At 40.0% G+C, this 16,105-nt stretch overlaps 1 protein-coding gene across 3 annotated transcripts in view; it reads right to left on the reverse strand.

Moving 5' to 3' along the window:
• Positions 1 to 47: 47 nt before the first annotated feature.
• The window catches only part of micall1a (MICAL-like 1a), a 39,796-nt gene continuing 23,738 nt past the window's right edge, over positions 48 to 16,105 (reverse strand). For 2 of the 3 annotated variants that reach the window (XM_047158875.2, XM_017482168.3), the window contains exons 2-16: positions 15,239 to 15,287; positions 13,852 to 13,993; positions 11,269 to 11,369; positions 9,738 to 9,859; positions 8,554 to 9,149; positions 7,914 to 7,968; positions 7,403 to 7,785; positions 6,653 to 7,062; positions 5,850 to 5,975; positions 5,577 to 5,703; positions 5,005 to 5,095; positions 4,842 to 4,915; positions 3,646 to 3,760; positions 3,477 to 3,523; positions 48 to 3,110 (exon numbers count right to left, since the gene is read on the reverse strand). In XM_047158875.2, the coding sequence (XP_047014831.1) occupies positions 2,986 to 3,110; positions 3,477 to 3,523; positions 3,646 to 3,760; positions 4,842 to 4,915; positions 5,005 to 5,095; positions 5,577 to 5,703; positions 5,850 to 5,975; positions 6,653 to 7,062; positions 7,403 to 7,785; positions 7,914 to 7,968; positions 8,554 to 9,149; positions 9,738 to 9,859; positions 11,269 to 11,369; positions 13,852 to 13,993; positions 15,239 to 15,287 (2,563 nt within the window). In that variant the 3' untranslated portion in view covers positions 48 to 2,985. The remainder of the gene's footprint in view (positions 3,111 to 3,476; positions 3,524 to 3,645; positions 3,761 to 4,841; positions 4,916 to 5,004; positions 5,096 to 5,576; positions 5,704 to 5,849; positions 5,976 to 6,652; positions 7,063 to 7,402; positions 7,786 to 7,913; positions 7,969 to 8,553; positions 9,150 to 9,737; positions 9,860 to 11,268; positions 11,370 to 13,851; positions 13,994 to 15,238; positions 15,288 to 16,105) is intronic. The other variant, XM_047158876.2, reaches the window with a different exon arrangement.

The following is a 16,105-nucleotide window of genomic DNA, read 5'->3' on the forward strand; positions in this document are numbered from 1 at the left end:
GTTTGCCTGTTTTTAAAACACACGTTTATACAACAAAAGCCCATGGGTTTTGTTTTTTTTTTCCATTTAGAGGCACATTGACTCAAGAAAGGACAGAGTGAGGATGTTAACACAATAGCAGACAGACTTTCTTTATAAATACATAACCAACAGTACACTTTTAGACAGATGCCCAGTTCAGGGCTCTCAAAATGAAAACTGAAGCTCACACTAACATTCCACTCAAAACAAGCAAAGGCATTTCAAAGAGTATGGATTAAACATGGTAATGCAACTTTAGCTTTTACGGGGCTTCCTAAAACCGGTGAGCGATTTCGGGTTAACAGCACACGGTAATAAAACATTCCTACATTTAAAAAGTTTGTCAGCTTGTAAAGGTTGTCTTTTTAATGTTAAAGAAATAGCTAGTTTTAATTAATTTAAGAAATTGTGGCCTCTCTTTACATTAGAAACAGCTAGAACTCAGTTTAATATAACCAGACATGAAACTGCCTGTAAACGCTGTAGTAAGCATTAGAAGAGCATTATTAGCGTTCATATCCATGAATATCGACGTCTTCCTTTCCTTGCACTGGGTAGGCTATTTTTCCGGGTACATGATGCACATTGTAGTCACGTGACCTCAACTGTCATCACTCTCTTCCTACCCAGAGACATATTGATAATACCACCCATGCTGCTGGGAAAACTACACTGAGGAAGCACACTCGGCATGAGAGTTGCATCAGATATGTTAGTAACCTTCCCTCCCCCTAGCACATGTATACAGTAGTGATTGAAAGTGTGTGAACCCTTAAGAATTTTCTACATTTCTGCATAAATATGACCTAGAACATCATATTCACACAAGTCCTGAAAGTAGATATAGAACCCAATTAAACAAATGAGACAAAAACGTTATACTTTGTCATTTATCTATTGAGGAAAATGATCCAATATTACATATCTGTGAGTGGTGTAAGTATGTGAACCTCTAGGATTAGCATTTAATTTGAAGGTGAATTTAGAGTCAGATGTTTTCAATCAATGGTGTGAGTGAGCGCCCTGTTTTATTTAAAGAACAGGGATCTATCAAAGTCTGATCTTCACAACCAGGGTGACTTCTAAGCAACTAAAGGCCTCTCTCACATTGGCTAATGTTAGCCATCAGGAGAACACTGAACAACAATGGTGTGCAGGGTAGGGTTGCAAGGAGAAAGCCACTGCTCTCCAAAAAGAACACTGATGCCCTTCTTCAGTTTGTTAAAGATCATGGGGCAAGCCAGAAGGATACTGGAAAAATGTTTTGTGGATGGATGAGACCAAATTAGAATTTTTGGTTTAAATGAGAAGTGTTATGTTTGGAGAAAGGAAAAACACTGCGTTCCAGCATAAGAACCTTATCTGTGAAACATGCTGTTGGTAGTATCATGGTTTGGGCCTGTTTTGCTGCATCTGGGCCAGGATCACTTGCCATCGTTGATGGAACAGTGAATTCTTAAGGAAAATGTCAGGACATCTGTTCATGAACTGAATCTCAAGAGAAAGTGGGTCATGCAGCAAGACAGCGACCCTAAGCACACAAGTCATTTTACCAAAGAATGGTTCAAGAAGAATAAAGTTAATGTTTGGGAATGGTCAAGTCAAAGTCCTGACCTTGTGGAAGGACCTGATGCAAGCAGGTTATCCACTAATCGCAGGGTTGGCGGTTCAATTCCCGGCATGCATGACTCCATGCCAAAGTGTCCTTGGGCAAGTGTCCTGAACCCCAAGTTGCTCCCGATGGCAGGCACCTTGCATGGCAGCTCTGCTACCATTGGTGTGTGAGTGTGTGAATGAGAAACAGTGTAAAGCGCTTTGTAGAAGATTAAAAAATATATATAAATAAATGCGCTGCAGACCAAGCAGTTCAACAGAGGAAACACCAAAATCCCAGAGTTGAAGCTGTTCCGAGGAACGGGCAAAAATTCCTCTACGCCGATGTACAAGACTGATCAATAGTTACCAGAAATCTTTAGTCACACCAGATACTCCAAGAAAAGGTTCACATACTTTTACCACTCACAGATATGTAATATTGCCTCAATAAATAAAAGTGCAAGTATAATAATTTTTCTCATTTGCTTAATTGGGTTCTCTCTAACTACTTTTAGGACTTTTAGGATTTAAAATCTGAGGATGTTTTAGGTCATTTATGCAGAAATATGGAAAACATAAAGGGTTCACAAACTTTCAAGCACCATCGTACAAGTTTACAAGCCTGCAGGTTCTGCTCGTCCACCTATTCCCCAACCCGAATACTTTTTCTCTTTTTTTTTTACCATTTATTTATTTAAAATCTAGGTAGACATCCTAAATGCATGAGTATACTTTACACAGCACCCTAACACACTAAGAGATTAGTTAAGTACCTAAAATGCATGAATGAGCAAACAAAACTTTACACCTCTTCCTGATTACAACCATTCTTGCTTAATTTTTTTTTCCATTCTTGCATTTTTGCTTCTCAACAAAAAGACTTAATGTTCCAATTGTAAAGCAATAGTTCAGTGCGGTAGTTTGGGAGAACTTGTCGCATGTCAGCTAATTTAATTGCTATAACTACCTGTGGTTCAGATACATGCAAAACAAAAACATATTTCAATATCTAGTTACCTCGAGTTTTCAAAACTACATACAGCAGAAAATGTTAATTTTCACTATGAGAAGGTTTTTCCCAGACCACCAAACACATGCTCCAGTGCATGTAAATGGCAGAAATCAAACATGTCTTGGCTGATTAATTGTATAGGTTAAGTTACTATTGTTTTTTGTATTTACTAATTAAAAGGTATGGGGTAAAAGGCATTATTAGGCTTGTGTTGCTCATTAATTAATGACACTGCACTGGATGCACAAAGTTATAATGAGAACTGGCTGTGTTCAGGGTGTCAGTTTTTACACAGCCAATTTGCAGAGTTCGAGATGAAAGGCTCTTATCTTTAAATGTCCATTTATGCATCATGCTCAGCTCTTCTCTTTCCGTGGACTCGGGCTCTTTGCCATGTCGCCTTTATTGCTCAGCCTTTTCAAAACCTTCATGGGTTTAAACTTCCCAGGCTTCTTCCTGTGTTCACTCTCGCCATGGAACTCTGAAAGAAGAGAAGCGTTGCTTAGTAAAGAATCAAGTGTAGAAAAATATTATTACCCTTACTCCAAATGTAGTCGATAAATAGGGCACCGGATGAAAGGAATCACTTCTTTTTTTTTTTTTTTTGATCGCGATCCACACATGCAACATAGGCAGAATTGGAAAGCTAGAGGTTATACAGATGACCATATGGATGTCAAATCACAGCCTGTCCTTGCTTTTCTGCTAAATTAATTATTTATAAATGAAGATTCTTTGAAGCAAATATATGAAGATTTGGGTATATTTATATATATATTTGGGTGTACTGATCTAACTTCTCAGGTACTCCAGTACAACACAAAAACTAGCCGAAACGAGTCCGTACCTTTTTTCTTCAACATGGCAGCCACTAGCTTGTCCTCCTCCTCTTCCCTGTAGAAAAATAAAGACCGTGAGGTTAAGAAGTGTGGTATAATAAGAAGACAATTTAACATTTCTGATGTCAAATTCAAATGTGCGCTAAAGTGCGTATAAAGTGTGAGGAAATGGATTACTTCTGTCTTTCCTGATCCATGCTGTTGATGATCTGGTTCCTCTGCTCGATGATCGTCACCAACTCGTCCATCAGCTGCTTCTCCCGGTCTCGATCTTCATCATTCCACTCTTTCTCTAACAGACAGAATGAGAGAAAGAAAGAAGACTTTTGCTCATTTGGCAGTCGCCGTCATTTAAAACAGCTTATTGAACAGATTTGGGTTGGTACTGGCAGCTTGGCTGTGCTGGGATTTGAACTCTCAAACTCACGATCAGTAGACCATAGGCATACTAATGTAGCACTTTTTAACCAGATGGTGCCTTCATCTGGTTAAAAAGTTACCCATGATCTTACATTATGATGCTATTTCTCAATCCGGGGATTAATAAAGTATTATCTTATCTTATTTTCACAGCTACATGAGCCTTGCTGTACCAAACAACTGTGCCGAATTTCTTTTTTGAGGCACGACCAGTTAAAAAAAAAAAAAAAAAAGAAAAAAAAAGAAGAATTTACCTACAGATATGCTTTCTTAAAACTATTCAACAATATATCTTAAATAAAATTGGACTCACTATTAATTTTGTTTGCACTTTACATAAGGTACAACATAAGAGGACTGTATGCCCTACCTAGTGTAGAATGACATGAGATTCGGCCATTTGTGGGGGGAGGTTTTGTTCACCTGTTAAAATTTGCACTCAAACTTCTTTGTATTTTGTCTAAAGAATCACTAAAGATTAAATTATGGAACATTTGGCTATTTGGGTTTATAGACAGCCATTAATTAAAGATCTGCTATTTATTTTCACTACAAATTAAAGTATTTGCACACTTCTCTGAGTGCTCATGCCATTAACACTAACTCACTGGGTCTTATAAGATCAGCCTCTAAGAGAAGAACACAGCAGCAGAGCCAGGAACGTTTTGATATCAAACGAGATATGTGTGGTTATATTTCAAAAGAATTTTTTTTTTTTTTTTTGGGAGGAACTCCTAATATTTTCACAGGTAGAGTTACGTCATGGGAAACTGATATAAACACACACGCCTGGATACCGATAGTTCTGGGTTTGTATTTGTTAACAAGCTGTGCTGAGCCTCGTTCTGTAAAAGCGCTATTAGAGATAGGTATGAGTGATTGAGTGAGTCAGATACTTGAATCGGTGTCTTGTTTTTTGGTTTTTTTTTTGGGTGGGAGCCATCAGTGCACACCTGGTTTGTTGAGGAGACACCTAAGCTCGTATTCCACGTCGGCTTGCCTTTCTTCCAGATGCTGCTGCTTCACCCTGACAAGAAAACGGTCCAAAGTCATGAGCCGTTCCCTTGTAAGACATTCCAAATCTGCCTCAACTCATAAGTGTGCTTGATAACTCACGTGTACACCAGCTCTGCCTCTCGGCGTACCAGTAGATGTTTCTCATGAATCAGAGTGAACCAGTCCACCAGCATCTGCTCCTCCTCTTCCTCTGAAACAGGAAGTCAATGTATCAGTAAGGAAAGCAACCACTCTTTAAAAAGTAGCTCAACACCTCAGGCTTTTGTGAGCTGTGCTCAGTGTTGTATCAAACAGAAACAGCAGAAGACACTACAGAAGATGCTCGTTCTCCTTTTAGATGCCAGGAGCTGTTCTATTCTCACCTTGCGTGCAATTAAGGGAATCTTTACACAATAATAATTTAAATAAGAATGAACTCAATATATTGTTTGTGTCTGATCTTGTGTTTGGTTTCACTCATTTATCCCTCTCCTCTAGAACAGTACAGCCATGTGCTGATATTAGTAATCCTAATTAGTTCAAATTAATAAAATCAGTCGTCCTCATTTGTAAGTCACCTTGGATCAAAGTGTCTGCTAAATGAATAAATGTAAATGTAGTAATAATCACAAACGGATCATTGATCCAATCTAGACAAATCCAAATCTGGCTCAGGTCAGTAGATGCCTCACCATTAGAGCAGTCTCGGAGTCTCTGCTCCAGCTCCACTCCTCTCTGTTCCAGCTCGTCCAGCTGCCTCTCAAGTGTCCCCATCGCGACGTGGATGTCCTCAACAGGGATGTATTGATCTGACTGCACCTGCACAGCCGGTGACATGGGACAGAGTGAGTAGCTGCTAGTAATTCGAGTTGCTGGAACAGGATGATGGACAAGAGTGTGAAGGACAACTCAGCACTGCTCAAATCCATGGGTGATCTTTCAAACACTGAAGAGATGAAGGGTACCTTGCGTTTGATGAGAGGGAAGCCATGTCCGGGGGCAGGAGGGCGAGCGGGTCGAGGGCCTTTGGGGGGTCTGGACTGTGGGGAGGTGACTGTTTGGGAGGCCTTCCGATTAAAAGGATTTACCCGCTAGAAAGACAGAGGAACGTTTAAAAAAATATGTTTTTAAAAAAAAAAAAAAAAAAAAAAAAAAAAAAAAAAGAGTGGTGGAAAATTGGAGAGAATGTAAATGAGGGCAGTAACGAGAGAAGGAAGGAGTGGGAGAGGGAGGAAGGGAGAAGGATTTATAGGAAAAGGATTAGAAGAGGATAGGACAGAGTTGACAGTGGTTAGCCAAAAGGCATACCCACATTATTCATCACCTCTTTGTCAGCTTAAAACTGTTTGCTAGAACGATGTCATGGTAACCATCAAAACTAATCCATTAAATATGCTTTAGCAACTGAATGATTTTGGGTTGTTGTTTTTTTTCATGATAAAGTACAAAAGTATTAAACCAAACAGTTCAGCCAATTTTCCTAAATAAATATTATATAAATGGACTGCTGTACTAAAGTTGCATCGGTCATATGGAGGAAAAAAAACATTAAACTTGTCAAATTTTAATTAGCCTGTAATTTTGTACTACTAGAGACAGAGCAAGCTGATTATGAATCGTGTTTCATAAGCGTTAGATGATTAGAATGTGTGATTTTAAAACATTTGTTTATTTTGCGTACTTTAGCATTATGTAAATTCAAACTGCATTCGTAATTTGTTACAACAGCAACCCTATAGCACATTATGTGACTTAGAAAACTGCTAACCTTATTGGGTGTGTTTTGCTGTGAGGAGGGAGAGCTGATCAGAGGACTCGGAGCAGCTGGTGGGCGAGGAGGGGGCGGTCTCAGCGCCTTGCTTCCTGCACTTCTGTTTGACTCTGGAGTGGCGGGCGCGGAGCAAGTATTACTGTGGGGCTGCGAGGGGGAGGGACTAGGTGAGAGATGCGACTTGGGTTCAGATGAAAGAGCTGAAGGGGAGGGGCCAGGACTGTTGATTGACGGTTCTGACACGCTTTTGGTGAACGAATGTTCCTGTTCGGTAATGGACGGCTGTTGGGAAACAGCGGTGGTGGCAGCGGTTCGGGGGAAGCCGTGGTCTGATGAAGAGGAGGAGAGACTCTCGGTGCTCAGAGCTGGAGAGGGACAGGCAGAGGAAGACTGAGATGGAGGAAGAGCTGAAGGAAGAGCAGACAGGAAATAGAACACAAGTGGAAATGGATAGAACAAAAATGTATAGAGTGAGGGACAAGAGGACCAGCACAGGACTTATGGACACACATCAAACAGCAACACTGTCCATCAAGCCGGTATTCATAAAATGATCTACTTTGTTAGTAAGAATTTTTTATAAACTCTGTTAATGCTTCATAAAGATCTAATAAAGCATGGTATTAATCATTAGATCAATATTCATCTAAGGTTCTGATATTTTAATACCTGGACTAATTAAGCCTTTCACAACTCATTAATGTGTGATAGGAAAATCCAGGTTTCTGGTCAGTAACAGTCACTGACCTGTAGGGTTAGATTTTGGGGCTCTGGGCGCTGGCCGTTTTTTGCTCTTGCCACTTCCTGGACACTCGGAGAGGGTGGGGCTCTCAGAGGTGACCTCAGGAGTCTGGGAAATCCCGTACCACGGATGGACTGCAACCACAGAAGACGGGACTGGTGCCTCTACGGATTCAGCTTCTGCCTCCTCATTGTTTTCATCCTCAAAAGGATTAGGGGGCGTGGCTGGACGGGTTTCCGTCTCAATCTTGGCAGGAGTGGACGCAGAGTGTGGAGGAGTGGCTACAGGTCTGGGAGGAGGAGGAGCAAACTTTTTCTTGGACTCTTGTTTGACAAGAGCCAGCCAGGGAGGGTCTTTGGGTTTGGCAGCATCACTGGATTGAATGAAGCTGATTAGGAGGTGGGAGCAATGGCAATCAGGGAGGTGAGACACGGTGACACATGAAGACATTCATAAACAGGAAAAGAGACAAACAGAGAATGGATCTCTAGATGAATCAGTAGATACAAGTCTTACCTTGCAGGTGACCGGGATCTTTCACGTGGAACTGGTCTGCGATCACCTTCATTTTCTAGTTCAGCAAGAAAGAAAGAAGGGCAGAATGGAAGATCAGGAGGCTGAGAAAGCAAAATAGGCCGTGCTCCCCAAGTGGGAGGGATGGCATACCCTCTCCCCAGTCAATCTGAGTGGCACTAGCCAATAGTCTTTACCTTTCCAGATTGATAGCTGTCGTGTGATAGGGGAAAGCTAGCTACTGGTTGAGAATTGGCATATGACCAAATTGAGAGGAAATTTGCAAGGTGAAAAAAAAGCAAGGTGATCTAGGACTGCTTCAGAGGAAGCAGTGAACCTATTAAGAATAGGAACCTATTAAGATTTAACCGCACAAAGTAAACATGGGAACTACCAAAAAAGTGGGGACAGTTGTTTTTTATTTACATTATTTGTCAGTGTCATTATTTAACACCAATTCCATGTTCTCGCTGGATACTTCCCCGTATTTCTGTCCAACAACCACAAATTACATTTCCACCACTTTTATTCCTGGTCCAATTATATAAACTAAATTAAAATCAATTAGACCAAGTACAAAACAAAACCTAAAAAATTTTGTTTAACTCTAATTTCAACTAATGCAAGAAAAAAAAACACCCACCATTGACTGCTGGACTCTGCAAGGGTCTTGGTGGGCGTGGCTTGGGCACAGGACGAGCACTAGGGGAGGGGTCAGATGCTTTTCTAGGGGCAGGTATTGGTCGATTCTCTCCTGCGGTGGTCCTTACTGGGGTCAGAGGAAGGACGCCATTAGTGACTTCTGTAGCTGGCTGTGGCGGATCTTCCTCCTTTGGTTCCTCTTCATCAGATTCATCAAATGGATTTGGCGGACTGGGAGGGCAGGGTTCTATCTGCTCTTTTGCACTATCCTCAAATTCCTCTCTTATCTCCTCCCCTCCTTTTTCATTCTGCCTGACCTCTCTCTCAAGAGAGTGTGTTTTTGGTGAGTTTTCAGATGGAGTGATGTGTTCATTGGCATCTGAATGATCTGGCAGTGCTTTTTCCAAACTTCCCCCACTTGGAGGGGATTCAGGGCTGGCGTTCGACGATACTGGGCTAAGCTGCTTGCTCAGATCTGGACGACCATTCTGGCTGTTTGAGGATCTCCTGGTGAAGTGGTGTTTGCAGACCAGTGATCCGGCATCTCCCACGAGTTTGTAAGAGCCAGGCAATAAAGTGCTGCTACATTCCATACACCTGAAATTTATACACAGGGATGGTTTAATCAGTTTACAGTATAAACAGTGGTACCTTCTCCTTGTGAAATAAGAAAGCTTTCTGTCTCCTGAGGACAAGCTGATTTTAAGAAGAGTTTTCTTTTTACAATTTTCTTCTATTTTCTAATAATAATAATAATAATAAGAGGAAGAAGAAGACACTATAAAATAACACACATGAAATTGTGCAATAACCATATGTGTTATTTTATAGTGTCAAAGTGTTAGACAAATCAAAACTTTTTTCTTTTTCTATAAATTCCTAAAAGTATAAATTCTTAAATGTCCATGATGCTTTGCACACACTTGGCATTTTCTCAACCAGCTGCATGAGGGAGCTTCACTCAGGAGGCATTTCTTAAATTTCATCAAATAGTTCCCAAGCACTTGATGGCTGTTTCTCTAAATGAGAACTATTTCCCCAAACTACTCATTTGGGGAAATAATACAATCTTAAATAAAAACTTATTAATAAAAATAGATACAGTTTGATTCACTGATGAATCAAATGAACATTAGTATTTGTCTTTCAACCATAAGTCAGATGTTCAGGCATCTGATGTCTTACCTGAAACAGTTGCGGTGGTAGAGTTTGCCATCGACAAGGAACCTCTGCACCAGATGAACATGTTTCTCACAGGCTGCACACGTACTGCTCAGATTGCTGCATTTTGATTGGCTGTCGGCATTCTGTCGGTGTCGGCAGTCGGTGTGTGGACCCAGTAGAGGAAAGGGAATGGGGAGAAGATCAAATTGCTAATAGTTGCAGTAGAATCATGAAAAGATTGATATCGGAGTATAAAATCTATCAATAGAAAGAGCTGAATTAAGGGCTTAATGTTTGAAAAGTCTAAAGGTCACAAACTTAAGCCATTTTACTGCCCAAGTAAAGGGTCACATGGGAGCAGTGAGGTTAAGGACAATTAAGAAGAGGAGGAAAAGGATGAGAAAGAGGGAGAAAAACAAAGTTCCGTTTGAAGAAGGCCGAGAATAGCGGCAGGAACACGGAAGAGGGCAGAGAGAGGATGTTCTCTTATAAACAATACCGCAAAACAGACCAACGACCAGGAAACTAAACCTTATATAACATGTTTATTAATTAGAGTGCACAGACTGGTCACTACTGTAAATTTCCGGAGGAAGCCGAATATCTCGGTGGAAAACATAATTAGCAATGAACCTCACAGGAGATAAGAATCACATGCTCGACCTCTCAAGTGAATGATTCAATGCTGCATGTTATCTTTTCACCCTGAATATGAATTTTGTATTGAATTGTCATATTGCTCAGCATTACTTCTAATTTCCATATTCATACATCTGGATTTCTTGAATAGGGTGCAAGTACGTTCGTGACACTTTTGGAACTTATCAAGTATAATGTTTTATGGTCTTGAAAACTGGTTTTGGGTGACTTTTACCCTATTGTTTGATCTACAGGACTGCCTCAGGTGTTTCTTGATGCTGCAGTAAAGCAAAAACATTGGCTGACTTGAGGCCCAGTGTTACTGGCCAGATTTCTAAACTAAGACCAAACCAATCTATGGGCTATAGTGACAGAAGACGAGGATTAATGTGTCTGGAGAACATTGAAATACTAACGAGACTCGTCTTCTAACACAATGCTGAATGGCGATGAGCTCAGACACATCTGAGGCACATTTAGAACTCCTCAAATCTTCTGACTGAAACTCAAAATGCTCTCACATTTGCAGCATGCCAAACAGTTTTTGATCCATTTCCCCATAACCAAATGTTTTAATGGTGCAGAAAAAGCACTGCTCTGCTCGTCTACTCCTTCCCACACCCTGAGAGGCCGGATTCATTAGCGCGCAATGCTTCTGCATAGGCTTTCAGGATGCATTAGTCCTGACTGAGGACATGGACTGGGGCCAGATTTGGGCTCTGTCTGTCTCTCTTGCATCTGGGACGTGTTTCAAAGAGCTTAAGCTCTTAGAGCATAATAACAACTTGGTACTTTTGATGATTCTGTTAAATTTAGAAGCCTTTTCCATAAGCAAGCACGCACGCAAAAGGCTGTTAGAATTGTAGAAACAGAGGGAGTCGTATACAACTAATAGTATGTTGCAGTTTCCTACCTCAGATGTTTCGGTTTTGTCTTCTAGGGGTGTGGGCAGTTTCTTTATTGCTGGTTCAATATGACCTGAACTACCCGGTCTCTTCATACAGGGAGGATTAGCTGTAAAGAGAAAAAGAGGTTGTTTTTTTTTTATCTTAATTTGAACACCAAGTATCCCTAAGCTCATTCCACTACATGTGCCAGAAAAGAAATGAAAATTGCTCTGTGTGTAAAAACAGTATCATCAGTTCTCAAACCAAAATCTTTTTATCTTGTTAATGATCAGTATCAGTCACCTGAAAGCTAAAAATGTTGTTTTTTCCCCCTCCACTCTTCCATCTAAATGCAATGGCTTTCACCAACCTCTAAATATCATCTTTCTTAATTAAAGACAAGGTGGTGTGATGTAAAGATTGTTTTACCTTTAACAGCACACCCTGAAGTGGTTTATTCTTCTTTACAATTTTGTATTTACTAAAGAATGATGTTTTTACCTTTTTATCCATTTATAGTTACTGTTTCTGTAACTACATAGAGTAACTGTTGGCAAGAAATTCCTCACTGGGATGAATAAAGTCTAATTTTATCTTAATGCTTTGGAATGTTCATGAAACGAGTAACGTTACATTATAGAAGCTACAGTATAAGCAGTTCTCTCACCAGCCTCTTTTTTTATGTCCTTTTAATATCAGGACAAAAAAAAAAAATGCAGCTTGTCATGTTACTGTGGTCTATATGGACACATTGGTTACTTACACAGCATGTTTCTATTAAATTAGTGTAGGGATTTTTTTTTTTTGGAGCGACTTAAAAAAACTGAACATGACTATGATTAATAGAACAACAATTAACAAGGGGTAAGAATGATTATACACCTACATACATTCAGTTGAAATTATTCAAGACTTTCAGCTGTTTGCAATGAACAAATAAAAGCAATTGAAATAGTTCAACACGACGAATGTGTTTTGGTTTCCCCAAATTCAAATGAAAATTATGAAAAGTTGTCAAATGACAACTTATAATGATTTCTCCACTTTCAAAATTATTCAACCCCCTGAATAGAATCCCTCACAACAGCACAAATATGCAAAACAGGTGTTGTCTCACGCACACCTGATGTATCTAATCAAGGGCTTCATTAGTCGCACCAGGTGTGCTTGAGCTGGAACACATGAAATATCTGAACTGGCTAGGGGCAGAAAATACATCAAATACCTGGACGGGGAAGAAAAGGAAGCGATCAATGGCTGCAATCAGATTTCAGCAAGACTTGGTGACAACAGGCACTGAGGATTCAGTGAGCACAGTAAGACGCATACTAAACGCAGAAGGTTTCCGTGCAAGAACTCCAAGACGTACAGCACTACTGACCCAAAAGCACAAGAAAAGGTGGCTTGAAATCATATAAATAAGCCACAGAAGTTTTGGGATTCTGTTCTGTGGAGCGATGAAACAAAACGAACTTTTTGGCATGATGGATCAGCGGAATGTCTGGAGGGAGAAGAATGAAGAAAGAACACTCTGTCCACAGTCAAGCATGGTGGTGGCTCGGTGATGCTCTGGGGCTGCTTTGCATCCTCTGGCACTGGAAACCTGCAGCGTGTGGAGGGAAGATGGATTCATTGAAGTATCAGGAAATCCTAGGAGAAAACGTCATGCCGTCTGTGAGGAAGCTGAAGCTTGGGTGTCATTGGATCTTCCAACAGGACAATGATCCCAAGCATACCTCAAATTCTACCAAGGCTCGGTTGCAGAAGAAGTCCTGGAAGATTCTACAGCCCCATCAGTCATCTGACTTGAACCCCATAGAAAATCTCTGGTGGGATTTGAAGAAGGCGGTTGCAGCACACAAACCCAAGAATATTACTGACCTGGAGGCCATTGCTCATGAGGAATGGGGTAAGATTCCTCAGGAACGCTGCCGGAAGCTCTGCATCTCATTTGCAGCAGGTCATAACAGTAAAAGGAGCTCTACTAAGTACTAAAGATGATTGTCATGAAGGGGTTGAATAATTTTGAAACTGGAGAAGTCATAAGTTTCATTTTCAGTTGAATTTGGGGAAACCACTTGAAGCGTTCGTTATGTTGAACTATTTAAATTGCTTTTGTTTGATTTGTCCATTGCAAACAGCTGAAAATGTCCATTTTGACAATAAACCTGATTTGCAATGAGGGTTGAATAATTTTGATTGCAACTGTATATAGACAAACACACATTACTGTATATATGGGTATAAATAAGGGTATTAATGATGCATATCAGCATGAAAGTCCATTTTTAATAGGTATTATTGGGACATGGTTGATCAATGTGAAATAGCACTGACATCTTCGTTCTAAATTGCTTTACCTGCATTGTTACCCTCCTCACTTAATTTAAATAAATAAATAAATAAATAAATAAATAAATAAATAAATAAATAAAGTCACATCATGTTACAATTACACATGACAGACAGACACACAAAAAAAAAAAAAACTCAGGCAAGAAAGTGTTAACCTTCACCTGGCCTCACATTGAACCATGTTTGTGTATGTCTGTATGTGTGTGTGTGTGTGTGTGTGTGTGTGTGCGCGCTGTACATTGGTGTCCACTCACCGTGAGATTTGTTGGTGAAGTTGTTGTAGTACTGTGAGACGTAGGTGATGATGCTCAGACGGTCAGGCACCTTCATGGACACCATATCATCTGCATCCAACAGGGCCGGAATACCCAGCTCTGACTCTGCCACCTCAAACGCCTGGGACAACAAAAGGAATGTTTTTAATTTATTTTTACTTTTAACTCTTGTTGACTTCATTTGGACTTTAGCATGCTCTGCACCATTAACACCAGGACAAAAGGACGTTAAAAATGTTTTCCAGAGATCCGATAAGATAGGTGAGCTCTTGAGCTCTGATAATGACAGGCTCCAACTGCTGTCTCAGATGGTCGGCAGGTTTAATGGCAACTTGAGGCTAAATGTTACCGTTCACGAATACCTGGTGTTTACTGTTAAATACTCAGCAGATGTGTCTAATACGACAAAAGTATCATATTGTGATAGGATGCTTGAAGTTACCTTTACAAAACATGTGTGGATGAATCACGAGCCCAGGTATCTGGGAAAGATGATGATGTGTCTGGTCTATTCGTTTTACACATATTCATAGTTGCCCGGCAACTCAGTAGGCTAATGGTCACCATTGACTTTCATGAAATACATTGTTTCATTTGGTATGTTTATTTAAACAAAACACTGGCACCTCGATGTGTGTAAAACTATAGCGAATGCTTATGAATACCAACACCTGCTGCACTACACACACTGTCCAAGCTGATCTGACTGTTGGTAAAATGTTTACTACTTGGATTAATTAGATCTGAATAAGAATCCAAGACAGAACTGAGCAGGATATACTGTATAATGCAGAGCAAAGCCATCATATAATTCTCTTGCTAGTACAACAAGCAATCACTCTGCGGTTAAACATTGGTCAATGACATGCTGATGATTTGTCGATACTTATCTGCATGTCTATTAATGCACTTAACTAGCTAACTAACTCACCATAGATTATTACATTATGTTAGCTACCATTTTTTAGCCTAATCAATAAGATTTCTGGGCAACCAAAACATGGGATTGGTCATCACATGAGAGCTTGCCTGGTAGGCTTGTATTATAAAATTGTTGTTTGGTTGATTCCGATCAGTCAGCTAGCATAATATTAACCAATATGTACAGCACCACCAGTCTCCTTCCATGTCTCTTCAATTTCCAAATAGGATTAAACTTTTTTTAAAATTATTTTGCTAAAATACTGCCGACCATTTTAGAGCTCCTGCCAAAACAAGACCAGTGGAACATCAGAAAGTGTGAGCCATTAACCACAAGAGCCTAAACCCCCGAGCTCAGCTAAAATATCAGTGTGCGGCAAACCCTCTAATTTTCACATTATTTACAACCCAGGCTACAAAATGACTAGGTGAAGGTGATACTCACCAGCCGGTTGTTCTCGTAGACATTTTCTTTGGAGAGGGAGTCGAAGTCTCTAGAGCAGAACAAAACGGAAGAAAAGACGACTGGCGTTAGGAACATGACACGTGATCTTTCAAAAGTTCTCAAACAGTAAGGTTAAATCACTCGAGTGTATTTGGAATATATAATGCTGTGGGTAACTTTGGCAAAGTGCTCAGAATACAAGAGAAGTTTGGGTTGGTAAATTTATGAGCTTTATGTGATGCAGAAATTCACCAGTAGTGGAGAAACAATGAAATCATTTGTCTCTGCTGTGGGAGAGAATCCAACTTGTTTCCACTAAAGAAAGCCCACACTCGTCACACAACCTGAATTCTGCAATCTAGCAGGCTGATATCATACCCATACTGTTCCATATTTTCCTGAGAACTGTATCAGACATGAACACAGGACGAATAAGTACAAAAAGTAATAGGATGGAGAAAATATCCAATTCACACTTCAGCCAGTGCTGGGTTAAAACCAGAAAAACCCAAGTATGTTGGCGGATGGAACAGCTCCATGCTGACATGAAAAAAATCACATTACAAAATTAACAATTACATGTCTGCAGTCCGCTCCATGTTCATATCATACTGCACATAATAATGAAGTATATATGAGTAGGCTATATTATGTAATTCTACCCTGCGCTTTATTTATTTATTTATTTTTATTATTGATCGGCCTGTTAATCAACACAAATGCAAAATCCTTGCCCTTTTCTTTTCAGTTGGCTCACGAACTCACAGTTTCCAGGTGTTTCCTCCATCAGTGTAGCAAGGGGTCAAAATATGAAATTTAGGAAAAGCTATGGCTAAATTGTAGATGTTGGAACATCTCTAATATGAA

Source organism: Ictalurus punctatus, chromosome 12 (genome assembly GCF_001660625.3).
Source record: "Ictalurus punctatus breed USDA103 chromosome 12, Coco_2.0, whole genome shotgun sequence".
Classification (NCBI taxonomy): Eukaryota; Metazoa; Chordata; class Actinopteri; order Siluriformes; family Ictaluridae; genus Ictalurus; species Ictalurus punctatus.